This window comes from Haliaeetus albicilla, chromosome 13 (genome assembly GCF_947461875.1).
Source record: "Haliaeetus albicilla chromosome 13, bHalAlb1.1, whole genome shotgun sequence".
In the NCBI taxonomy this organism is placed as follows: domain Eukaryota; kingdom Metazoa; phylum Chordata; class Aves; order Accipitriformes; family Accipitridae; genus Haliaeetus; species Haliaeetus albicilla.
In genome coordinates, this window is record NC_091495.1 from 7,736,754 (window position 1) to 7,763,411 (window position 26,658).

The 26,658-nt window shown below is 46.2% G+C and overlaps 2 protein-coding genes across 4 annotated transcripts in view; one reads left to right on the plus strand and one right to left on the minus strand.

Annotated features, from left to right (window-relative positions):
- The window catches only part of LOC104317978 (calpain-2 catalytic subunit), a 28,621-nt gene extending 26,215 nt beyond the window's left edge, over positions 1 to 2,406 (minus strand). For all 3 annotated transcript variants that reach the window (XR_011327414.1, XM_069800063.1, XM_069800064.1), the window contains exons 1-2: positions 2,159 to 2,406; positions 1,305 to 1,374 (exon numbers count right to left, since the gene is read on the minus strand). Coding sequence is in view for 2 of the 3 variants with exons in the window: in XM_069800063.1 (XP_069656164.1) it covers positions 1,305 to 1,374; positions 2,159 to 2,395 (307 nt within the window). In the remaining variant the exon portion in view is untranslated. The remainder of the gene's footprint in view (positions 1 to 1,304; positions 1,375 to 2,158) is intronic.
- A 6,508-nt stretch (positions 2,407 to 8,914) lies between these two features.
- Positions 8,915 to 26,658, plus strand: part of CAPN8 (calpain 8) — a 31,319-nt gene continuing 13,575 nt past the window's right edge. Inside the window, exons 1-8 of the mRNA XM_009917069.2 lie at positions 8,915 to 9,249; positions 12,629 to 12,698; positions 20,579 to 20,697; positions 21,813 to 21,946; positions 22,255 to 22,423; positions 23,307 to 23,390; positions 24,180 to 24,265; positions 25,642 to 25,716. Coding sequence (XP_009915371.2) covers positions 9,013 to 9,249; positions 12,629 to 12,698; positions 20,579 to 20,697; positions 21,813 to 21,946; positions 22,255 to 22,423; positions 23,307 to 23,390; positions 24,180 to 24,265; positions 25,642 to 25,716 — 974 coding nt within the window. The 5' untranslated portion in view covers positions 8,915 to 9,012. The remainder of the gene's footprint in view (positions 9,250 to 12,628; positions 12,699 to 20,578; positions 20,698 to 21,812; positions 21,947 to 22,254; positions 22,424 to 23,306; positions 23,391 to 24,179; positions 24,266 to 25,641; positions 25,717 to 26,658) is intronic.

Genomic DNA, 26,658 nt, shown 5'->3' on the forward strand with positions numbered 1-26,658 from the left:
GTCATGGTGGGAGATGTGATATTGGGCAGAGAGAGCACACATGAAGGAAGCTGGTGACATACCAAGGACTTCACCGATGATGCAACAGAGCCTAATCCATGCCGCAGACGGTATTGGGGCATGAGGAGAGCTAAATTAACAATCTAAGTATTTTTTATTGTCAGTTTTTTTGTGGTTTTTTTTGTTTGTTTGTTTTTTTTTTTTTTTTTTTTTTACACAAATTGTATCTAGTTGTTAAAGCACCAACCTGAATAACTCCTGAAAGAAAAAATAAGCACAAAACATGTGAAATAAGCTTCCCTATCCATTATATTTTTGGACATGAAAACACAAATAGTAGCAGCTGGACTAGAAACTAAGAAGCTACAACATGGCTATTATATTATGCTGACAAAAAGCAAACAAACAGAACTTCGTTCCTTTGCCAACCCCTCTGCAAAAGTGCAACACACAGCACGTATCCGTGATGTTTCTCTACACCAAGAGCTTTTCCTCAACCACGTTATCAGTCTAATCTAAAACACTCTCCCTATAGTTATGGAACAAATAGGAACCTCACTGCTTCCACTTCAGCTTATTTCCTCTCCCATCCCCACAGCTGCCCTCCTCACCAGCCTCCACACCGGGAGGAGAGGCACAGAGACACTTGCCTAAAACCCCTTCTGGCAGGCAAGGCAAGAGAGGCTTCAAGACCGGGATGGCCCAGGTTAAGCCACCCGCTTCCCGCTGTTCCCTGGGGCTCCTCCGGAGCGGCAGACCCAGGGGCTGCCACTGTACAAACCTGGTGACAGCCATGGCAAAAGCAGAGGGCTCACAGGCTGGCCCATCCCTCCCGAAATACCCCAGTTTTTATTTCTTCGAGAGCCGGTGAGCAGCTGGGAATCCCTCCGTGTAACCGGTTTTCTCTGTACAGCATCTTTCCAGGTTTCAGGGGGTCCCTCCTGCTATGCAGCACTCTCTCCCACCGGGGAAAGAAACACCCTGCTACACATCAACTGCAAAAATTAGTCAAGCTACTCCCAGGCACACGGATGCAGACATGCAAGGAACTGGTAGCAACCAGAAAAGCCATCAGGAAACCAGTCTGTGTCACCCCTGCTCGGTGCACACAGCAAGGCTGTGCTCGGTGGCCGAACACACATCATCCCTACCTGCAGCTGCCGAGGAAAGGCAAGAAAGATCTGATTTGATATGAAGAGAGGTGGTAGGATGCAAGAGGATATATTTATAGAGTGAGTTACAGCCTAGTATAAACTGTGGTGTCCTGCCCGAACGGAAAACTCGGCTTTCTGCCTCCACCTTACCTAAGGCCCCTTGGCAGATGTCTGTGCGAGTGGCTCCACTGGCTATGAACTGGGGGCTGGAACACAGCTCCTGGGAACAAAACAAGCCTTGAATTACAGATATCCGCAAGTAAGGGAGGGAAGGAGGCCCCACTTGCAGCAAATTTAAACAAGCGATCGACCGCAGCAGACGAACGCCACAGAGATGGAGCAGGTCAGGAAGGAGTGCGGGCACCCGACACGCTAAGCGCGGTGAGGACGGGAGCTGGTGACCAAAGCTTGTGGGCAGCCATCTCACTTCACGGTATGCGCCGGGAGGTCCACCGCGTTTTTACACACGTGCACACACCGCTCTGCTGTTACCTCCCCGCCACTGACTACGCCAGGGTCTTTCCGAAACGCCCAGGCACCCCGGAGTCCGTCTGACCCCACGGCTCCCGTGGGAGGTCTCGTGAAGGAAACCTCCGCGTCGCGGTCAGCTCATCTCTCTGCTAAGGGAAAGAGTCATCCACAGCAACAGCCCCGAGCGCTACCCGAAGCGAGCGGTTTGTCCGCATGGAGAATTCAGGCCGTGAACGGCTTTTTTGCCCTTTTTTTTTTTTTTTTTTGGTTTGTTTTCCAGATGGAGCCCGTTACCCCACCGGCCCACACCCCGGGCAAAGGGACATCCCAAAAAACGGGCGCACCGGGATTCTGCAGCCGCCTGGGTGCTGCCCGGGGAGAAACGGGCCTCCGGGGGGGGGGGGGGGGGCCGAGAGGGAGAAGGGGGAACACAAAGAGCACACGCACGGCCCCCGCAGAATTAAATCAACCCCAATTTAAGGCCGGGATGCTACCGGACACCCTCCCCCCCCCGCCGCCTTTAGCCCTCGTACCGTGGGTCTGCGCCAGACGACGCCCTGCGTCTTGTAGGAGCCGGGCCCCAGCTCCCGGTAGCCGAGGGCGGTGGGCCCGGCGGGGAAGGAGGGGTCCTGGAAGAGCCGCCCCTCCTGCAGGCACTCCTGCCGCAGGGCCCCGAACTCCTGGGCCAGGTAGGGGACGGCGCGATCGTGCCGCCCCGCGCCCAGCGCCGCCGCCCGCTCCTTCGCCACCGCCGCCGCCATCCCCGCCATCGCCCCGCCTCGGCCCGGCCCCGCCCGGCCCGACATCCCACATCCCCCCCACCGGCGGGTGTCACGAGTGCCGGCGGTGCTCAGCCCCGCAGCACCCCCCCCCCCCCGGCTTGCTCGGGTCCCTCTGCGCCGGGAGTCACCCGCACCCCCTCCCGGTCACTTGCCGGCCGGGCTCTGTTCCCCCGGGACACGAATGGAAGCCCGTCTCCCTCGCAGATGGGCACCTCGTCGGCTTCGCGCCTGCGCCTGGATCCCGTGTTGCCACACGCATTCATCAATTTAAGAAAAAAAAATTTAAAAAAAAAAAAAAAATCAATATTTCCTTCGTAAAACCCAGAAGTATCCATGTCCAAACCTGTAAGCTTAGAAAAAAAAGTCAAAGCAGGGGAAAAAACTAATATGGCTCAAAACCCAATATGACACATATGTACCCTGTAGTCATCCTGTTACAGTCTTGAACGCTGCGTGCAACAGAAATCATTTACAGCTCGATCTGCTGGTGGTAACCAAAGCATGTGTTGCCGTCACCGCTGGCATGAACCCATCTGCACCCCCCTGTTCAGCCCAAGGCGCACGCAACGAGTTCCCCCCAAGCACGCACCCCCACCGCCGGGCGGTGAGGGAAAAGGAGTGTCTCCGTTTTGGCGGTGTGCTGCTGCCAAGGATGGCTGAAATGCTGCTGCTGGCACCCACGTAGTACGGCATTCCTCCAAGGGGGAATTCAAACCATTTGTTTCATATTTCAGGCCTGACTCAGGACGTGCTGGGCGCCAGGCAGCATTCCCCGGGTGGTGGTGCAGGGGCTGATAGCCCTTAGTGCTGCACCCACCGCCTGCGCTGGCTGTCCAGCTGCCTCCGAAGGAGGCATCTCCTTTTGTGGGTCATATCCCAAGACCTGGATGCACTAAACGCTTGTTTGGAGCCATCCTATCTGACTAAAATGAACATTATTGTTTGAAAAATGTCTAAAGAGTCATAAAACACCCAGCTATACCATTTGCTGAGATGTGCTGGGAAGTTTTCCTTGAAAATCACAAATCAGAAGTTTTTCTTCATTGCTGATACACGGTGCCTCAATGCACCGGGAAACACTGTCCATTTGCTTTATGGTTTTGGACTTTAGTCACTTAAGATTCCTGTGCCTATACTCAGCACAGGTCCTACTTACACAGTTAGGTGGGAAGCCATTGCTATTAAGTAGGAAAACAAGATAAGCATTGCCCATTCAATTCACGATGTAGCAGAGGAGGCCCCAAAATCTTGTTGAATTTAGATACGAGAGTGGTATGAGCCACACCAGCCAGTGACGTCTGTGTAGATGATGGCCGTGCAAGGGAGCAGGCCTGATGTCACCTGTGAGGTTGTCCAAATCTGGCCAGGCACAGACCAACTTCGCTCTGCTTTGAAGGTGTCTCCTCTTCCTCAGGGCTCAGAGGGGCTCTCCTAATAAAAAGAATAATGGTATTTTTAGCAGAATATTGAGGCGTGTGGGGAATCAATCACACATGGAGAACTGGAAGTAGATCAAGTAATGTTACGTGCCGTAAGCGCTCTCTGAACAGAGCTGGTACATACTGTGTGCACTTAATTACCGGTATGCCATTAGCCAAGGTCTCCAGCATGGCTGTGCTGAAGCTCTAGCAGGACACAGTATGTCACCGGAGGATGGTTTTGCTTGACTGTTTTGATTCATGAAGCACTGCTGAATTATCTTGCAGGGAAGAAGGCCATCTGCTGAACCAGGAGACAACAGCCCCCACCACCTGGGAGTTTAACTCACAACGAGCTGTGTTCCACCCTGACGTGACAGATCCTGTAGCTGTAGGATGGCTCAAACGGCGTGTGTTTGGCTCCACGCAGTGGTTCGAATCTGTACAGCTGCCACAGATCAGACTTCTCTGATTTTTCAAGAGTCCCAGTAAAAAGAAACGGGTGTCAGTTTGAAGCAGTGGTTTTCACTGGCCCACAAGAGCGGTTTTGGTTTGTGAACTCCTCCAGCCACTTTCCAGTAGATGCAGAAGTTTAAGCTGGGTTGAAATTTGTCATATAATCACTTTGCTTTTCTTAGTCACCTCCCCTCATCCCATAGATGATATTCACAGACCACTCTAGGGCCTGCTGGCAGCGTGCTGACAGCCTCTGCTTCGTCAACGATCAAGAAGATCAAGTGTGTACAAACACGTTATATGGCCGTTCTCTGCATTCAGAGTTGCCAGAGTTTTCTTAGACTCTCTGCAGTGGGATGGGGGTTGAGGCAGGGCCAAATAGAAAAGGAAAAGAACAGAAGGGAGCAAAGCCAGAAGGAAAGCGAGCCAGCAAGGATTCAAGTAGGCAGTGGGAGAGGTACCTGGGACAATGCAGAGAATATTTGCCACCATGGCTTGTTGGAGTGCTCCCAACCATATAGGGGCTGCACTGTCCCAGGTGGCTTGATGAGAGACAAGGATATGTTGGCATCATACAGGATTTCACTTATTATGTGGGAAGTTGGCCATACCAGCAGTCATCTGAACCGCCTACCCACAAAGTCGTCTGCAGCCAGGTAAGTCAACAAGTCGGCTGCTGCCAGCCCAGCAGCAGATGTGGACTTGAGTCCTCAGCTGGAGGGAAGGAAGTTCTTTTGAGCACTACATGACCCAGTCCCTTGGTCTTCTACATGCTCACACAATATGCCCATTTTCTTTTACGAAAGAGGTAGTTGCAATTGTCTGTGAGACCAGTGTAATGCTCCTAGGTAAAACAGCAGCCGCAGGAATAGTTACACACTCACGTCCCCCTAAAACTAGGCAATTTCATAAAGGAAAAGAAATTTGACTTTTTCTTAAGCTCTCTGCACAGCTGCAACTGCTCAAAAAAGTCACTAACTCTCACATTTCACAAGCAAAGTGGTTTCAGCTGTTGCTGCAGCATCTCATGCTGGTTGCTGATAAGAAGCATCCAGCTGCCACTAGCAGCCTGGAGTCCCAGGTAGGATGGGCTTCTCCTTCCCTATGCCCACACTCAGCAGTTGTGAGCAGCTCAGTGCTGCTCTGCCTTCCAGCATCCCTCTCACTCATCTGCCCTCCATTAGACACAGATATTGGGGGAACAACGGGGAGCAGCTGGCCAACCACCCACAAAGGGGGAAATGGGGCCACGCACCTCCCAGGCTCCTGCTCTCCTCCCCAGGAGCTGCCCTGTCCTCACCAGGATGAGGGTGGCTTCCCAGAGGGGGATTGCAGCAGCGGTGGTGATGTTTCACAAAGAAGGGAATTGCATTCACCTCGGGAGCTGGGATATGGAGAGGGACTGAGCTTTCCGCACCAGCACAAGACTGGCTGCAGCCCTGGCCAACGCAGTGAAAGGTGGCAGAAAGACCTGGGCCATCCTGCAAAATGCAGCTGCCCTTCCCAGCTCCTTACGGTGCTGAAACACCAGCCCTGGATCAGCCCGGTTGTGTCATGGAGCTTCACACCTTGGGTGCAGGTGTTACCACTGCAGCATGTCACCTTCCTCCTCCTCAGGCACCAACAATTTTCTGGCTTTTATAAAACAAAGGAACAGGGTCATGGCTAATTTCAGATGCGTTTCCCTGTAGGGAACCCACTAGGCTGCAGCTTGTAGCGACCCCTCCCTCCCCAAACATTTAGATAAAATATTGCAACCTCTAAAAGAATAATCTTACAGACAAACATTTAGGACCTCTCATAGCTCGCACTAGCCTACCTATTAATAGTCGCTGCATTTTCACAGTAGTAGGGGGGGTAGGAGCCCATACATTTAGAACCAGAGAAGGCAGGCTCTCTATACCAAGCTAATCCCTTTTCATGCTGTCGGGTCTACAATACAACTAAGCAGCTTTAATTCTCATTAGCAAAGTGCAGCAGTACAGGAGAGCCATTTCATTTCTCTCTAATGCACTACAGCAAAAATCTATCTAGAACTGCTAGATAATTGGCAGTTATTTTCTTCTAAAGATTTCCGCAGATACAGAAGAGTCTCGATTTCAGGCAATTTGCAGACTCTTCTTTGAAACCAAGATGATGCATTTTCCTGGTTTATTTGGTTCTTCCCCATTTCTCTCACCCACTTGCTATTGTCACAAAAGGGGGAGAGGGGAAGGAAAGCAGGAAGAGCCAGGCAAAAATACGCAAATCCCAGAAGGAACAAAAATCCGAATACTTGTTATAACTTTTTTTCTGGTAGCTGTTTCCCTAGGGGTTAATGCCACTTCAGCAGCAGTTTTTGAGAGTCATGGGGAACCTGAAAATTCCCCCCCCGCCCAATAAAGCTGTCTGTTGTTGCTGTAGTCAACTATACAGTCATCATCTTTTCCTCTTCTTTATATCCTCTAGATGGTGCTTGTGTATCACTTTCTACACAAAATAAATCATGCTGCTGCTAAACAAGTTTGGAAATGGAGCTGAAGTGCTGTAGTACAGATCACTAGGAGCAGAGGGTTGTGGTGGACACCCTGGGTGGTTACCGGTCCAAGCCCCCACCAGAGAAAACAGTTGTCCTCAGCCTCTTCCCAAATGTGAGATACAGGACAGAAAAAAATCCTATGGCACATTTTTCTGGAATTGATGAAGACTAAAATCTGATTGTATTTCCTCTGTACCACACCTTAACACAGTGGTAGTGCACAAGGGTTCACCCTTTCTGTGCTCACTCGTGTCCAGTGTTAACTGGAGTTACAGAGCACATAGGACATCAAGTATACGTCTATAAAAGTACATGGGAAACAAAAGATTCTTGATCAAACTGTCATTTCCCAAATGCCAGAGCACCATGCTTTTCCATGAACAACACTGCCAAAGCTTGCAGCTTACAGCAATCCCAGCAAAATGGGAGCATGCCTCTGGACCACAGAACAGAGGAAATTTCAGCACAAGAGGCTGGTGCAGGGAGGGAAAGCAAGCAGTGTTCTGCCTCACGAGCAGAGAAAGTGGGTACCTCTGGGTCTATTTGTCAGGAAAAAAAATCCATCCTGGAAAGAAAAAAACCCTCCCCTCAATCCTTTATTATTCCACTCTTCACTCTGGTTCAGTACACAGACAGGCCTAGAAGTACTGAAACGTAACAGAAATTAAATTCTGGCCACCCTTCTCCTTTACTCAATTTCAACACTATTAATTTAGTTTTGGGATAACCAGTATAGTAGTTTCCTCAGCCCAGCCTTCTCTACCTGTGCCCACCTGGAACCAACCAAGTCATTTTTGTTTCCTCTTTTGCATTTACGCTCTTCAAATATTTGCAGACAAGCAACCCAGCTAGCCTCTGTTTGGACTCCTTATCTCAACAGGTTTCAGTCCTTAAAAATTCTCTCTTCCCTTCCCCACACCTTCTGTCTAAACTTACCAAGGGGTAATCATCAAACATGCTCTCTGGCAAACAAAGTTAGTGTTTACCCAGCTCTGAGCTGGACACGCAGTGGGCTTTGCTGGGGAAACCTGCCCATTAAATAGGAAGACAGCAGAGAGCAGCTGTGCTCTGTGGAAAATTGCTCTTGCTTCAGTTCTTGAAGCTACAGACATTTGCAGCCACCTTGTCAGGGAGGTGCGCACCCCCGCGTCAGTACAAAATGGGGTTGCCAGGTTAGAAACTTGGAGTTTTTCTACTACAAGGACAGGAACCACTATTTTTTAAGGTCTAAAAAGCCTTCTGTACCCAAAGCTTTCTTTGTTTTTTTGCTTGTAAACATTTTATATGCAGGAAACGCCACCAAAAGACTGTAAATACCATGGCTAACTTCTTGTTAGCTAAGACTCCATTTTTATAGATGGGAAAGGTACAGTGACTTTTGCCCATGGTCACACTGAAGATAGGGAGCAGAGGTTACCAGCTTGCCTTCTATCTGGTGATATAATTTTCCATTTTTAGCCTAGGACATGCTCCTGGATTGTATCCTTGCCCTCTGCAGGTCATATGGCCAAGTGGCCATCTCTAGCTCTGTCAAGTTCACACCTCTTATTGCTAATAAATTAACCCATAAAATCATACTGCTTTCAGAGTATCAAAGAGAATATATTTTTTTTTAAAAAGATCACTTAAGCCAGAAGTGGGTTAAACTTTTCAACTTTTTCCTGGCTTTGAAACTCAATGATGTCCCCATAGCCACGTAAGCTGTAGCAGTAGATATGTAGCTCCAGGTTTTGTGGCTACACAACCCTCCAACAGTATAGAGCCTGATCTCAGAAGGAAGGAAAGGAGCTTTAAACCATCTTCATCTGGATTTTTAAAGCACTGGTTCTCAAGCCTGACTTTCAGCACACTGAACGCACACAATCGCTTTACGTGTGTAAATAGGCATGTCTGCAAAAACACTGGTTTCCCTCGCTTCTCGTTAAAAGCGTATTTTAAAAAGGGGCAGCAAAAAAGCAAATAACGTGGCAGTAGCACAAGGCAGCGCCCGCAGTCCCAGGTGCGCCGGCTGCGGCCCCTGCCAGCTCCCTGCCCACGTCCCTCGCGTACACCTCGGGTACATATTTGCACTTCTGGTGCCTACTCCCTCCAGGGCTGTTGGAGTGCGTAGGGCAGCCCTCAGCTCCACCCCAGCCTGCTGCCTGCCCAAATTCACCTCCTCTTGCCCAGGAGGCAAAGACAGAGCCCTGCCGCACGCCGGGAGGGTGGGCAGGATGTCCAGGGTGGCAGCGAGGCTGTGCCAAGAAAGAGCGGCCGCGGACGGGCTCGGATCCAACAGGAATGCCATCAAGTATTTGAAGCAGGACTACGAAGCCCTGAAGCAGCAGTGCCTGCAGGCTGGCACCCTGTTCAAGGATGAGGAGTTCCCAGCCTGTCCTTCCGTACTGGGCTACCGGGATCTGGGACCGTACTCCTTCAAAACCCAGGGAATAATCTGGAAACGCCCCACGGTAAGGGTGCTTTAAAACTGCTTGTTTACTGGGTTCAGATCTAAGCAAAGCTCACCTGAACATCCATGCTAAATCAGTGGTGAGCCCGAATATTCACTATTCCCGTATGTTTTGGTTTTCTCTTCTATCTTGCTTTACCTCCATGGTTAGCAGAAGCAAAGTTGAAAAGGGAGTGGGGAAAAAAAGAAACCAACATCTTCTAAGCCCTTTGTAAAGCAAGGACTCCTATAATTGTTTCATGGGGACCTGCTTCCTCCCTGTCCATCCCAGCTCCACGGAGCTACAAGTCCAGGGTATGATGCAGACATGGATGCAAAAGCCCTACGTGTATCCAGACAGACCTCAGGGCACCCCAGGAGCCATTGACCATCAATTTTAATGGTACCCACACCAACGTCTTGCCACTGTGCACCCTAGGAAATCAGGCTAATACTTAAATAAAAATCCTCCGCCTTGCTTCAAGCTACCTATAACACTTAAAGAGAAACTGACTGGAACTGTTATTACCCAAATACATTGTCATGGTTTAACTCCAGCCAGCAATGAAGCACCACACAGCCGCTCACTCACTCCTCCCCCCTCCCAGTGGGATGGGAAGGAGAATCCATGAAAAAAAGTAAAATTTGTGGGTTGAGATAAGAACGGTTTAATAACTAAAATATATTAATAACGACAATAATACTACAAATATAACAACAACAACAATAATTGTAATGAAAAGGAATATAACAAAAAGAGAGAAATTAGGGCCAAGAAAAGACAAGTGAGGCACAATGCAATTGCTCGCCACCCGCTGACCGATGCCTGAGCAGCTATCGGCTGGTCCTGGCTAACTCCACCCAGTTTATATACTGAGCATGATGTTCTATGGTATGGAATATCCCTTTGGCTAGTTCAGGTCAGCTGTCCTGGCTATGCTCCTTCCCAGCTTCTTGTACACCTGCTTGCTGGCAGAGCATGGGAAACTGAAAAATCCTTCACTTAGGATAAGTGCTACTTAGCAACAACTAAAACATCAGTGTGTTATCAACATTATTCTCACACTAAATCCAAAACACAGCGCTGTACCAGCTACTAGGAAGAAAATTAACCCAGCTGAAACCAGGACATACATATATCCTATAAATGACCTTTCATTTTAAAAAAGTAATTTTCATCAGGAAAGATTAGATGCTGAATTTTTTTTTAACCACAAAATCAGAGCTTCAGAGATTTTTCCACACTTTCATTTTTCAGTCATTTGTTTCTGTCCCTACTTTGCTCCTCTGTCATTTTGCCCCTCCTTGCAATATCAAGAAAAACTGAAAAACAGAGTAAGGAAGGAAAAACCCCAAACAGCTTACCCTCCTCTGATGGGGGGAAAGGAGAACGAGAAGAAGGGCAAATTTCCAGACTTCAGTTTTTATTATTTTTTTCACCTGAAAAGAAAGTAGGAAACAGAAACCTACAGGTTTAATAACTCCAAGTTTCTACCCTGGCAACCCCATTTGTCCATCAGCTCCTCACTCTGGCACCTGGATGTTTCAGCAACCTGTACCATGGATGTGCTTCTTGGCTCTGCCTACCCTGGGAGAAGATCAGCCTTAGAAAGCTCATTAAATTAGACTTGGGCTTCTCATGCAAGAACAGCATTGTGCCCATTGCAGGCAGAGACACAGTCACAAGTGTAGGGGGATAAAGAATGAATGACTGAGGGCTGAGACCCAACAGGGTTAAATGTCCCAGCCCTGCCTGCCAGAGACCTGCCCGCGTGGGACCCTCTGCCGTCCTGGCACCCTCTGCCGTCCTGGCACTCAGCAGAGACACAAGCAGTTATGGACACTTAATCCACAAGTACTGGGATCCACTGGCTTATATCCCTATGCATGGGGCAGAGCCCAAGCCCCACTGCAAAGTGACACAAACCTCTGCTTTGCTCTCCTGCAGAGGGACCTGGATCTGAGCTACTTTTACACGTTGCGGATGACTCCTGTCGGAGGTCACAGCCCTGCTCATTTCTTGGACTTTTTCAACCGGCCAACAGGTTTCCATCTGCAAACTCTGCCCACGATTGCAGGCTGATGGAATCACTGTTCGCTTGCCTGCCTGCATCTGAAATAGGTAGCAGGACCCAGTGGGCAATTTGGAGGAGACCTGCTGGAGAAATGTCCCCTGCAAAATAAATATCCACTGCTAAGGTCACCCCCCACCCCCAGGTTGCGACTGCCGGTTTGCAGACAGCAAGTGTTAGACACTCTGCCGTCAAAGATTTATCTTCTGATTTCAACAGTGGATTTATAGAAAGAGAAAAGGTGGAAATGCAGTTGTGCAAAAGGTGTATGTGGCATTTGGCAGTGGCTCAGAAAGGACACGTGTCTAGGCGAGTAGTAACTCACATGCAGCTGATTGCCACCGGGTGTACTGCTTTGGAGGGAGGAGAGAAAAACCAACAGAAAACCTTTTCTGCGTGGTAGGAAACCTATTCCTGACTCCTATCCACCAAGACAGCTGCAAGGCAGCTGACAGCTGGATAACCACAGAAGCAAAAAGGACATAGCTGAGATCACACCTATTGCAAGGAGATTCACAAACCAGTTCTTCACGACATACACAAGAAATCCTGGGTTGTCCCTGTCTCCACAGGATGGTCAGAGCTGACAACTGCTGCTCCCTGGGAGAGTCAGCGACTGCCTAAGCCTTCCTCAACCCCTCTTGCCAAGTTAGGCTTCCTACGAACTGCCCCTTGCTGCCATCCAGAAGCTCGTGCAAAACGCTCAGGAGAAGGGGGAGGCTTTTGTCTCTGGAGAGACAATATTAACTTCCTAATATAGGGCATGAATTGCTGGAGGCCTCAGAGTTGGGGTAGGAGGGACAGTAATTGCCATAACCGACTTGGCTGGCCCCAAAGGGCAAGGAAGAAAGGGAAGGTCGCTAATAAAAATCTTTGCACGGTTGGCCTTCCAGAAAGCAGGGTCAGGGTGGGGAAACGTCCTCCATGCCGGTGGCAGTGGAAACTCAGCACAGTTCCAGTGCCAGAGCCAGCAGCAAAAACACATTTGCACTGCTTGAGCCAAAACCACAGCAAGATAAAATAAGACATAAATGCCGAGGTTGAATTTTCACCCCTGTCCCCACAGCAGCAAAAATTCTTACCAATATCACTGACAGTCTCAAGTAGCAAACGGCTTCAGGGTTTGCCTCAAAAAAAAAAAATACGTGCAGTCTTCAATTTAATAAGGCAACATTGTTCTGACACCACGTTAATCAGAGGACAAAGGATGTATTTTTTAAGAAACGTTGAAAGTGTTTAATATTTTTTGAACACTGAAACAAGGAACAAGAAGCAGGAACTTTTCAGACCAGAAAGGGTGATGCATACTTTGAAAATGTGTCTTTTCAGGAGTTATGTGCCAACCCTCAGTTTATAATCGGAGGAGCTACTCGAACGGATGTCTGCCAAGGAGAGCTGGGTACGTACAATGCTTCTGAATTTTGTTTTGGAAGAAGAAAAAAAAAAAAAGAAGCTTCATTTTAAAATTCCTCATACACAGACCATTTTATCGGTTATCTCCCAGACATGGTATAGAGAGAGGCAGGTACCCGAGAAGGGCATTCACACACCAGCATTGCTGCCTGAGGCAGGGTATATGTTGGCTTTTAAGAGCTATGTTAAACTTGGGAGACTCCAAACTGTCTCCTGGAGGTAGGAAGATAATTATCTGTTTGTGGAACAGAAGGCTGGCTTGCTTTTCACCTCTTGAGACAGAGCTGGACACCAACCTAATCATGAGAGCACTTGCCCTGAAGCAAGAGAGTGGGTTTCATGCCCATCGCAGCAAGAGTGGCTCCAAAGACTGAGGGGACAAGGGACACCGGGGAGGTTTTACCCTGTAGCCTAGTCATTGGAGATCTTATCTGGGAGGCAGAGCAAGTTCTAGCCTCCGTTTCACACAAAACAAATACACAACAGCCAAAGAGCAGAGCAGGAACTAGTTTAGTGCAGGGTCTGGGGCTGTGATGTGCCATTTCACGCTAAGCAGGATGGCTCGTCCGCTTGCAGGCATGAGTTAGAAACAAAGACCATACCGTAAAAAATGAACAGAGCACGTAAACTTTGTAATACCACCACCACAAGCAAACCGTTCCAGGCCCTTCATGCTGAATGTTCCTTCTGCTTGTACAGTGTTTGGTGTAGAGCCACGAGCAGGGACAGGAGCGACCAGGCACCAGCCACACTGTACAAATGCAGCCAAAAAAGGCAGCGTTGCTCAGCTTCCCGAAATAGGGCCTGATGCTGATGAGATGTCTCTCAGACAGCACTCATCCTTTCCTGGAGATCCATCATAGAAAAACTTCCGTACCCGTTTTTCTCCAACGCTTGCCGTTGTCTAAACAGAGCTCCTATGCAAGTGGCCAGAAGGGAGCTGTAAGCAGGGCTTTATTCCGCCTTCGAATAGCTGCTGCAGCAGCCGCCTTCCCCGCCTGCCTCGCTGATAAGATCCAGCTCCAGAAGACAGCAGCAGCAACCTCTCCTGACTACATATAGAGGCGAGAAGGCTGAAACTCTTGTAATGAGAATTTGATAGATTAGACGCAGAGAAATCAGCCTTTCTCCCTCCTGCGCTGCTTACGGCAGTACTCCTGACCTTACTGGTCTTCTGGCCCATCCATTGTGCAAATGAGATTCAAACAATTTCTGCAAGTCATTGGCAATAAATAATACCAATGCTGGTCCTGTAAACACAGCACCATTAAAGCAATTGCTAAAAAATTCCCTGGTGCGTGGGCCTGTGCTCCAAATGCTAAAAATAAGATGCCCAATCATACACTTGCTCCAGGATATTTATTCAGTGGATGCTGGAGCAGAGTATGGGGAAATCACTTACTGTATTTTAGGAGAATGGATCAGATAAGTAATAAAAGTGACATTTCTTGTCACCTCCAATTTGGGAAGTTTCTATAATAGCAAAACAAAAAAAAAAGATCATATGCCTGAAGTAAAACCTCATTTTCCTTGGCAGTTTACAAGCTAAAGATCTGAAGAATTGTACTTGCTCTTAAACTAGAAGAGGTCAAAGCATTATTTGTGTTAAGCCTAGAAACTGAATGCAAATACCCTGAGCCCCTTTTTATTTCTGTCACCTCCTGAACGTCTCTGTGGAGTCCCAGTCCTTTGTGCTAAATGAGCTTTCATTACAGACCAATGCCAATATCCAGCAAATAGTGGTAACAACAGAACTGGATCCAAAACCCTCCTGTGAATCTGAGGACAGTGCCTGGCTCCAGGCTTTCCCAAGCCAGCCTTTGGTGGGCAGTACCCCAAGTGCTAGTCCTGAAAGGTACCCCTAAACCTAGAAGAAAAGTCCCCAGAATCTGCTTCTGCTTTTGTTAGGAACTTCCTTTTCTCTTGCTTTCAAAGAAAAGATAAAATAATCAAAGATAATCCAATTTATTTCTGCAAGGCTGCTTACAATCGCTTCTATGCACACTGACCCTTCACAAAAACAAACTTCAGAACATAAGCATGGGAATTCCCTTCTAGTGTTCAGGTATTTGCTTTACATCTCTGAGGCATACTATGCTTTTTTGGTATTTGATCCAATACCTTGAATATCAAAGTCCCTGTTACTAAAGCCCTCATGTAAAACACTTCTATTGAAACAGACCCTGATTACATATTTACATAAGCCACGTATGTGACCCTTCAGGGAAATAGAGCCTATTTTTAATAATCTTCTCTGACATGTTTCTTTACTTTTAAAAATAACACTGCAGGTCTGGGTTTATATGAACAAAAGGAACAAGAAAACGCAGAGTTAGTCTCACTCCATTAAACTTATTTCTTTGACAACAGCGTAAGCCAGATGAATATCAGCTTGGGAAGTTTGATGGGAACTTGAAAGACTTGAAATATTTTAAACGTTCTTTGAACCATATCTTTTTGATAGCTTAGTAACAACTTGAAATGCAGTCACATAGCCTTAGTTATTAAAGGTGACTTACGAACTTTTCTTGCAGCTGTCTGAATAAGTTAACCCCAGAATAGTTTGCAGAAGTTCTTAAGCAGCAAGTGACATAAATTTAACTTAAATAATATAAAACATACTCAAACCCTCTCAGTTTAATATAAGCTTTCCAGATCCACACTGTTTATGTTCGTGGGGTGTCTTTTGTTCTGAAGGCTCAGAGGGTACTTACTCCAGGCACTGTAGCTCCCCTGGCCTGGGCTGTCAGCTGGAGAAATCCCCTGAAGCCAACACAGACGCACCAGTTGACGCCAGCTGAGGACCCACCCCATGCCTGGTTTGTGCGCGTCTTGTCTCACGGGCAGATCTGAGAAGGTTGCGGGTAGATTGGAGAACAAACCAAAGCCTGACAGCTCTGATATCTGTTGAGGGAGCCTTTGGAGCTCCTGTAGGCAGGAGAGTGCTTAATAGTACTGGGTTTGTTCACTTATTTTGCTATAGACATTAATATATGGCCCTTCTGATGTTCAGTCCCCTGGGCCCAGGGGTACTGGCGATCCTTGTTCTAGCAGATATATTCCCTAGATCTCAAAAAATACATCACTGACACCTCTGAGACCCTAAAGAGAAGAAAGCCTGTTCCTTTGCTGGGTGCCCCTTCAGCTTTCTGTAAACAGCTGCAGAGCTTAATTCATTTCCATAGAAAACTTTAAGAAGCCTTCTTTAGAAATCTTAAAGCAGGAACAGCCTGCGCTACCAGAAATTATAAAGCTAGTGGGTCAGTGCTTCCTTGATGTCTGGGAGGATGCCCCAGGTACTGCAAGCTCTGAAGAAGGGCTTCCAGCAGAGACTAAAGCTGAGAGTCAAATCTGCTTGACAAACCGGGAAGCAAGAGCCACAGGATTGTATTGGATCCCTTCTGAACACCAGGCATTGCTGAAATAGCAACAAGCCAGAGTACAGTCAGGACAGAAATGCCTCTGTGCTGTCCAGTTAGATCTTGGAACCAGACACTCGGACTTCTGGCTTGAACTCACGATCACTAGGTCAATGAAGAGTTTAGATGCTCTGTGGCTAGACACTTTCATGGTAGCTAAAAGAAACTGAACGTGGCTCTGTAGCAACTGAAACTAATCAAATTTCTCATTTATTTTATGGCCTCTGCGAGTGCAGTGTGCTTGGGTAAACATCATCAATATAGAGGAGTCACTCAGCTCCCAGGTCACCAAGGATTCGGTATTCTCCGCAGCAATTCGATTATCTCTGTAAACCAGGAGGCGCCTGCATAGCACTGGGAACACGAGCCATCTCAGTACATCTGTGAGCAGCAAGTGATTTTATTTCAAGTGCACTAACAGCCAAAGTAATACTCCAAGATTATGAGTGTGTGTATATATATATACACACACATACACACATACAGAGCTAGGCTTCACGTTTACCTTTCCACCACAAATCCAAGGTCAGAATCGCTTATTTCAAATTTAAAAAAAAAAAAAAAATAAAAAATTGCACTTTACCAACATTACAAATGACTTCAGATTCAGGAACCAAGCTGGCTTCTTTTTAGCACATTCAGCAGCAGCAGTAAACGCTGTAATTGGCACTTGTCTGAAACTTGTTCATGAAATATGAGACTGAGCAGAAAGCAGTTTATGTGCCGATAGGTGATTTAGCCTTGCAGGGCTAATGTTGAGGACACTTTTAAAAAATTTATTTTTATAAGCTAAAAGGCCACAACTTCAAATGCATACAATGAGCAGAAATGCTTTTTGATATTGTAATTTTTCTGACTATAACTTATTGGAAAGACATTCTAATTAAATATTTAATTAATTGGTCAGTTGGCCTCCTTTCTTCTTCCTCCAAAAATTCACTTTTTGGAAGGGAATCAAATAGTTTCCTCACAGCTTGAAAGATGACTTAGAACCTGCAGCTGAACGAGGACAAGTTTGAGTGGTCCTACATAAACTGCCTTTCTAGGGAGCTTATGCTGTTGCACTATCCTGTAGGTACAACCACAAACAAAACTCTGAAATTTGCTGCTGGCAAAATTATGTTGAACTTTGAAAAAAGGAACATGTACTGTCAACTTGTACTTTTTTAGAACTAGCAATATATTATCCAGTAGTGCTGAGAAAACTTACTAATAGGCCACGATCCCATTATTGTGTACAAGAAGATAAGAGACAACATGTGCAGTTTAGGCTCCATCCTGGAAGCTCCTTGGTATGGACAGGTTCCTGCATCCTCTTTAATTTGTCTTAAAGCCAATATCACAGGAACCTGAACGTAACGTATCGCTTGTATATAAAGATGCCCCCAAACCATCTGCATCTAGGCATGCCGTGCAAACCTTCCTTTTTATCAAGTTACTGCACAGCAGCCAGTTCCCAGCTAGTTCCTTTCGGAGGGTAAAGTTGATATTTGTTCAGCCACAAGCTTAGCCAAAGATATTAGGCCCCCAACTAAGTTTAGAGCTAGAACTCCACATTGCTCAAGGCAGGCATAGCTATTTTTAAGGCCAAGTTCACCACTGCAATTCTTCCAACACAAGTCTTTCCACATGTGCTTTGAGCAGTCTTGCCCCTAATGCTTCCCTGGGAAGCTAGATTGCACGGTGTGTTTGCTGGAGGCAGAAGTACCAATGCCAACATCACTCGCTCTCCCAGATGCTGAGAAGTTAATTCATACCGTAAGATAGCCATAAAGGATTTCATGCTGCGTTTAGCATCTTTTGGGGTTAAGATTCTGAAATTGTTTAGTTCTGAGTCAGAGAAGTAAATAACTTATTTAAGAAAACCCCTCTCATTTCATTGATTCTTCTGCCTAATTGTTCATCAAACATACACCATCCTCAGCAAAAGCCCAGAGTAGTTTCCCTTCACTGGTTATAGAAACTTGGCTTGGACCAGGAAAGGGAAACTCTTCCAGATGTTGCACATTGGGCGAGCACCAACTCATCACTGCTGCAGACCTTCTCTGGTCTCACTGGGGGTGGAGGAACACAACAGGGACACCAGAACCCCCACCCTGCCACCTTCTCAGAAATAGTATTCTGTACTTCACAGCATGCCAGGAACAGCCAGGGCAGCAAGAATATCTGGGGTAGCTGAGAAAATGAGGGCTTCAGGTCTAACTTTATACAGTTTTCCATCTTCCTCCTCTGAACAGCCATTCCCCAGACTTATCACCATTATTTCTACCTCCCCAAGCAAAAGCAGAAATTATAACAGCATAAGGCATACATTTGTACCAAGGAAAGCCTCAAAGAAATAGATACAAAGCAGATCTGAGTGGTCGCAGTCTCATTTTTTCCTGCACCTGCATTTTCTTGGGAAAGGAGGTTCTTAAAGCCTCCCCCCCCCCCCCCCCCTTGTGCTCTCCCAATTTTGCTTATTTTATACATAGGTACCTAAGGCTGGGAGGAACCTTCCAGGCCAGTAAGTCAAGCCCTCTCCCACAGAATGCAAAATAATTTGTAAAACAATTAGGCTGAAGATGAGCTCGAGAAGGTTTTTGCTCATAGTTGCTCCAGAGGCCGAGGCTTTCAGACTCTTTCTTCTATACACACAGCATTTCCAGTTTAAACATCCCACAACCCTTTTATTTTAATTTAGCTTCTCTTCTGCAGAGGAAATCTTACCTTTCAAGCAAGAGCTCTCGGCTCAAACAACTTTTCTGCAAAGTAGCATTTAACCTGCCTCACGCTGCCTCTTCAAGCTTCACTTGCATAGGATGAGCAGGACAAATTTTTTTAACCTCTTCTCATAAGAAATGCAGGTGGATGGGGAGAAGCAGGTAATTCAGCCATTTTCTACCCCCTTCCAGCTTGAATAGCCTTTCCTGAATATGGCAGCTAAGTTCCTTCCTGGGGGAAGGCTCAAGCAGCACCTCACATGCTAATACTAGGTTTTCCCTCCTCATTGGAAATGCCCAGGCTGGCACACTGGGTAGATCCTGCTTTTGCACCCATAATCCAATCAGCCAGCTCAGGTCCTTACAGGTCATCGCACCAGGGGTGCTTCTTTACAGCTGTTTCAAGTCACTGCTTGCCTAACTGGGAACAGCTGTTTCTTGTTCAGCTCATAGGAGGCATCTGAGTACTTCCCAGGGGGGTACAGGCAGCAGAGAGCACACAGCGCCAGGCAAGTCCCTGCATCTTACTTTTACAGTTATACTCATCACAGCACTAAATCATAAAGCCCAAGTCAATATAAAGAGTTAACTGCTGCTCTAAGATATTAAATCATGCTACAGATTAAACTCTTTCCTTGGTTTCTCCTTTAGCTTACTTCCACTGAAGCAAAGAGCTGTTATGCCAATTCCTTCTGCAGAATATGCACCTGCACAAAGAAACTGTGTCTTGGCACAGATAATCCACAGGGAACCAGGAAAATGTTAGTACCTTCAGAGCAGTTTTGTTTTCCTAGACTTTCGGCACACCTCAGAAATAACACAGAATCACAGTTCTTCCTGCTGTTTGCAGTACGCAAATACTGTAACAAACCCACGAGTCATTGAGTCTCCCAGGGGCACCACCTTTGGTGTGAGAGAGGCTTCTACTTCCCCAACCTCCAACCCACAAGAAGCAGGTCACTAACCTGGCACGCAGCCTCCAGGGAGGGCTGGGCATCCTCATCCTTTCCAGGGTAAGGAGTATGCCAGAGAAAGGACTAACCTACTTGCAGAGTTCCCAGGAGACTTTGCTTCCATTACACTCATGGGCAAATCTGTAGTAATAACCCTAAGTGCTGGTTCCAATTCAGACCTTCAAAGGAAGGGCTTAGAAGGAGTAGCCACCCAAATGTTCCTGCTATCCATTGAATCTTCTCCAAAAGACAAGAATAGAAGTCCCACTACCCTTCTATCAACCCACAACTTTTGTCCTCTTCTGCCCTTCTAAGCCCTTGCTCCTCCCAGGTGGGGTGGTTTGGGTCTAGTTAAAGTACTGTAGGTCATTAACTCTGTGCTGCCCAGCCAGGCTTTGCAACCCACATACCCCAAATGCCTTTTCTCTCTGGCTATGTTCCTGGTGTCCTGAAGGCATTAACAAGCTTAGATAAAGCAGCCTGCTTTCACAGCTTCATTAAAAAATCAAAATAGCAAAGCCCCAACTAGACCATTGAAATCACCACCATGATCAGCCTCAGAGGCCCCAAGATACCTATGTGGTCTGCATGAGTGGCAAATGAGCAAAAGAGATAAGTAACACAAAACAAGAATGGATTGCTGAACCAATACTGAGTCTGGCAGGACCCTGCAAAGCACTTAAAGCTGGCATTTTAGTCTAGATAGGAGTGTGGCATAATGGTGTAAGGATCAGCTCGGCAAACCCCTATTTATTAATATACTTTTCTGTCTTGTAATGTACGCGGTTTTAGGTGATTGCTGGCTCCTAGCTGCCATTGCATCTCTCACTTTGAATCCAGACATTCTGTACCGTGTTGTTCCCAAGGCTCAGAGTTTCCAGAAGGACTATGCTGGGATCTTTCACTTCCAGGTACCTATATGATCAGGGTGTTGAGAATAACAGAGGAAAATGCTCGTATTCAGCTAAACCCAGCTTTTTTGTGTGTTTGGCACAGGCTAAATAGTCAAGAATTATGGTGTGTAAGTGAAATTGGTGGGGGAGAGGGAAAGAAAAGAAGAACAGAGTTAAATAATGTTAAATGATGCCTGCTCACTGGCTAGGTTCTGCTGTCTTACAGCTGATAGGGCTCTGGTGAGTTATACAGGTTTTGTAAACTGAGCCAAACCATCACGCCCTGTGAGTCAAGCCAAGCTCTGTTGCTGCCAACTGTCAAGAGTGAATTCAGGCTGATGCAGTTCCTTCCCTCTCCTCCCCTCACCTGGATTTCCTTGCCTGCAGACCCAGTGTGTTGGGACTGAGCCAACCTGCTTTGACTAGAGGTTAGGCTCAGGTGTGAGCAGCAGGGATTCACCCTGCAAAGCTAAAGGGGGTGTTTTGGTGAGGACAGGTGTTACAGAGCACATACCTATCCCTTCCACCAGCTCATCTCAGCAGAGGGGGTTATTGTGTGAATTATCTTCTTTCCTTTCAGGACTGCATCAAATTCTGGAGTAAATGTTTCTAGTGTTCAGGCAAAAAATTAGCATTAGCAGTGTTTCACACATTTCCCAGTCTTTTCAGAAGGGATTAGCACTATCGAGTGTTTTCCTTTTGGGTGACCTCTCCTTGCAGCATTTTTACAGGGGCATTGGTTTTTTTTTTTTCCCCAGTGGATTGGGCCTTAAAAGAGTAGACAAGAAAAGATACTTTAGAGTATCCTGTCTACACGCTAGCTTTCTGGACTGTTCATCATGTAAGCTCTGCATGGAGCACAGACAGTGTTCCAGATGTTATGTGCAACAAGTTGCTGTTAATATTACCTATCAGCAAAATTTAATACAGGGTTAAGAAGCCTGCTCAGTGCTTCACAGGGCTGGGAAGAGTTTGCCTCTATTACAAGGGAGAGGAATCCAACATGGGAATGAAACCTTACAGTGACTTATCCAGGGGGAACTGATGACAGGTGATGGGGTAGGAAGATGGAAGTGTGGAGCTATCATGTGCACACCAGCCCTCATCATGTTTTCCTTTCTTCTTTTCATCAGTTCTGGCAGTACGGGGAGTGGGTGGACGTCGTGGTGGACGACAGGCTGCCCACCAAGAATGGGAAGCTTCTCTTTGTGCACTCGGAGGAAAGCAACGAGTTCTGGAGCGCGCTGCTGGAGAAGGCCTATGCCAAGTAAGGGGGCTAAGCAGGAGGCAGCGGTCCTGGGCGTGCAGAATCTGACTGCCCACATGGTTGTGGTGTTAGACACAATGCACTTCACTTAAACGCAGCCTCCATTCCACCCATTATTTACAGTTCCCTCTAGGTCCATAAAGGGTATTGCCAACTGCCGGGTTCAAGGGGCTTTACTTCTGGTGCCCCAGGTCACACTGATGATCACATGGACTGAGAGATACTACATTATAAACCCTTCTTTCTGCACTGCTAATGCTTACAGGTGGAGATGGCTCCTTATGTAGTTCTTGTCATCTCTCCCACAGGTTGAATGGCTCTTATGAAGCTCTTGCAGGAGGGTCCACTATAGAGGCCTTTGAGGATTTTACTGGAGGCATTTCTGAGTCCTATGAGCTGCGGAGGGCTCCTTCAAACCTGTACCAAATCATCCAGAAGGCTCTGAGAGCTGGGTCACTGCTTGGCTGTTCCATAGATGTAAGAGGCTGCTGCCGCTTTACTCTCCTCACTCCTCTTCTCTGGGCTCTGGTCCATACTGTAACAAAAGCTCAGACCAATGTTAGACATAGACAGGAAGGTCTGAAGTAAAAGCAAACTACAATTGGTGGGAGACTTTTATTGATTTCTGTTATAAAAACTTTGGATGAGTTTCTAAATAACCAACTCTCATCATGCCTCCCTTTTTACAAGACAGCCTGTGATAATACTGGGGACTGGTCTTCCAGAACTCTGTTTTCATTCTCTGAGTATGTTTTCTCATTCAAATTCTGTGTAATTTCAGCTCCAGACACTCAACTGCCAGATAAAAAACTCTTTGAGACACTTTGTTGTAGCCTGTAGTCTGATTCTGGCTTTGGTTTTCAGTCCTAAAGATTATTGACACCTGTAATACAAACTCTCTCAAGTTGCAGATGATGTTTGTACAAGTTTTGGAAACTTCACACCTTTCACATCCCATTTCATTATCTTGTTTGAAATCCTGCTTCATGGCATATGGGATTGCCAGAGTTCAAATTTTGATATTATGGATCTCAACTGAGGCAGGCTAGAACTTAGTTCACATGAATATGGCTTTGCAGGTGACTGGGTCTGTTACCTGAGCTAGGAATTGGATTTAGATTTAGATTTCATTGTACATTCTTGAATTTCTGCTGTGCTAGGACTGCATATTTAGGGGCATGAAACTGTGGAGGTGAACTTTTGCTGTGGATGTCACCTCTATTTAATATACTTTGCATCAAGAATATTGATATTCATTGTGCATACCACTTTGGATATCTTCCCCCATATTAATTTGCTCGTGAAAGCTGAGCTCATACACAATATGTAGTCCTAAATGTGTATACTTTTATTGCCCCAGATAACTACTGCAGCTGAAATAGAAGCAATCACAAGTCTGAAGCTGGTAAAGGGACACGCTTACTCTGTCACTGGAGCAGAAGAGGTAAGCCAGGCTCTCTAGGGCCATCGTACAAACCAGCTGCAGTGCCTTCAATCTTCTGATGTCTTTCTGTGACCAAATAAAAACTTTGCTAACTTATGCACCCTCTTACAGAAAAAAGAAAGTACCTGTAGTACTTACGCAGGACAGAAGCTCTGTTACTGGTAGTTATACAGAGTATACTGTGCAGTCTGCAGCTTGTACCAATAGACTGGAATACAAAATGTAGAGGTGGGCCAAGGTGTTACTGAAATGAAAGGTACGGAAAGGAGAAACAGGAGAGGAGGCAGCATTTCCACACGTGTTCGTACTGCACGAGGTGGGAGCGTGTACTTTGCCGGTCAGTGCTAATAGGAAAGGAGTAAAAACCTCTTTCATGAGCTTGGCCATTAGTCTCACCTTCACAGTGGGCCCTAGATACTCCTGCTCCTCTGAAACTGGAATCATTACAGAGGTGTCCATGCCAAATAACCTCTTTCCAACCTTGTTGTGTTGTGTGATGTCTCCTGCTTTCGAGGAGGTAGATATTCTGCTGTTTTGTAGCTGATGTTTTTCCTTGCAGGTTGCTGTCTTTATACGAAAGGGTGAGTGCTGCAGCTAATGGCTCACTTGGTGGCACAGGATAATGTAAAATAAGGGTGGAAGGCATCTAGGTGTCTTTTACCTATTGCAAATTGTAATGGACTGCATCACTCAAGTACAAATCGTGTTTTATCCTGTCTGAAAAGCAATTGCCCTGTGATGATTGGAATAATGGAAGCTCTCAGGCTCTGTTTGTTGTGGATCTTTTAGGTATATTACCGAGGACGGCCAGAGAAACTAGTGAGGCTTAGAAATCCCTGGGGTGACGTGGAATGGACTGGAGCTTGGAGTGATAAGTAGGTTTTTATATGCCCCTGCTTCTCTGCCTTCAGTGTATTTTGGTATCTTATAAAAATTAAATTGGGGCTATGCAGTTAATCCAATCACAAAGCACATTTAGGAGAGATACTAAATCAGTTGGAATAAAACACTATTAATTTATTAGCAAGGTTAGATATTGATCCACTCTGCCCAGCAGACATTCTTCCCTGCCTCAGGCAGAGCTTTCTAATAAGAGAGAACAGCCCATGTTTTAATCGAGAGCAGCCCAATGCAAGCCGTATCCATGTCATTTTGCAAGACAACTTTTCTCAGATTGATCCTACTGATGGTGCCGGGACCTTAGTAGAATATGCAAAGCAATCCCATTCTGGGGAATTACAGCAGAGATAAACTATTGTGCCTCTGCTTCAACTCTAAGATTGCTCGGCAATAAATCAGACCAGTATTTGGTTTCTACTGGAGAATCTTGAAAAAATGAGGATGTTGACTAAGCTAAGGACCCAGAAGATTGAAAATCTCTCAGAAACTGTCTGGGCTTTAACTATCTTGGAATCTCAGGAGAATGGCAGTGATGACACCTCTTTTATTTTTATATTTAGAATGGCATAAATTTTACTTTCATTTGGGCCACAATATATTTTTTCATGCAACACACTGAGATTTCAGTTTCCTGTCCTGACTGACTGCAGTCCTGGTGCTGGTGTCGTATCATACTTAAGGATAGAAAATAGAGATAAACATTACAATTATTTTTACCTTTGTCAGAGCTGCTTTGCTCAGCCCCAAGGTAAGGTGCCTCAGGCATGCACACATGCCATATCCTGATTTTGGTACACCTGTTTTACCATGGGACAACCCTGCAGAGGCAGGTGCAGAACTGCATTGCCACGTGGGAGCAGATCAGAGCAGAATCCAGCTTGCTGCACGTTAACATCAGAATGGGAAAGGAGCAATGCCGTTTATCTGCAGTACATTTTCAAATTCCACCTTTTTGCTTTCTTGTTCTTCTGGGACCCCAACAGTGGAGTTTATATCATTTCCCTAGGGAGAATATCAGGCATCCCAATAGATCTTACAATGGAGAAGCTCTGCCCGACTTTCAGGCTGTGTGTTACCTAATCCAGCCAGTCTGCAATATTTGTACATTCTGGCACCTGGCAGTGATGATTCAGTTTAAGGCTTATTTGTTGCAAATACGGTTGCAGTCTGATTCCAGCCTTGTATAGTCAGGTTGCAGTGTGTACTGCCATTGGGAGGGGCAGAAGGTCTAGTTGTTGAAGAAATACATACTCCCTTATCAGCTGTAACCAAAGAGAGACCCTAACTCTCTGATCTCATTGTAGAATAAAATACAACAACTGAACAGCTTGCTTTTGTGCTTTGTCTGCAGTGCTCCTGAATGGAATTATGTTGATCCCAAACAAAAACAGGCTCTGGATAAGCAAGTAGATGATGGAGAGTTTTGGTAAGAATTGTTCATTTAGCTTAATCTTTCAGACATTTTATGTGCATGTATGCTCTTGAAGCAGTCCTTTCAGTTGGATGGGGAGAAACTGCCAGCACCAAGGGGGTTAATAATGACATGCGTGCTTTGTTAGTCTCTTGTTTATCTCCCTTCCCGTTCAAACATTACCTTTTATTAGAGCTTGCATAACTCAGTGCTTATCCAAAATATAGAGACCAGATGGTAATAAAATTAATGAGGTGGCAAGAATGAACCTCAGCTGCTCTACATTTTGAGGTTTGTTTTTTTGCCTAAATGCTACACACTAATGAAAAAGTTTAGATTACCAGCTTGGGAAGAGTCTGTTTACCCAGACCTAATGGAAAGCCCTTCCCAGTTAGCTGATTATATGGATCAGTACTGAACCCATGTCACTCTGTCCTAGACTGGAAAGATAAATGGCCACTGTCTTCCAGTGCAATCAGCTATACGGGCCATAAGGCACTAAGAAATGAGAACAGACCTCTGCTTGCGGCATGAAGTGATCAAGGTCTGTCACTCATGCAAACCTACTAAGAATGGTAAAAAAACCCATCAATGATAGAATTAAAGCAAAACATCAAACTGAGACTGTTTTTCTACAGAGTGATGCTTTCGTAAGGGCCAACTCTTACTCCCATTAAATGGCATCTCCTTGCATATTTTGTTCCACCAGTTTTAGTGAATTTACTTATGAAGCATGATCCACAAGGGAATGCCCACAGCTGGGATGACAGAAAATGGTGACTGAGCCCATGAAGTGTAACAGCCATTGAGAACAACTGTCTCCAGGAGATACAGCTCATTCAGGGAGTGGGAAATTTTGTTTCCCAAAAGCCAGTTCCAAGTTTCAAAGTTCAATTAAATGGGGCTTTGGGCAGCTCTGTAGTACCGACGTTTGCTGCCCTGTTGGGAAAGACATTC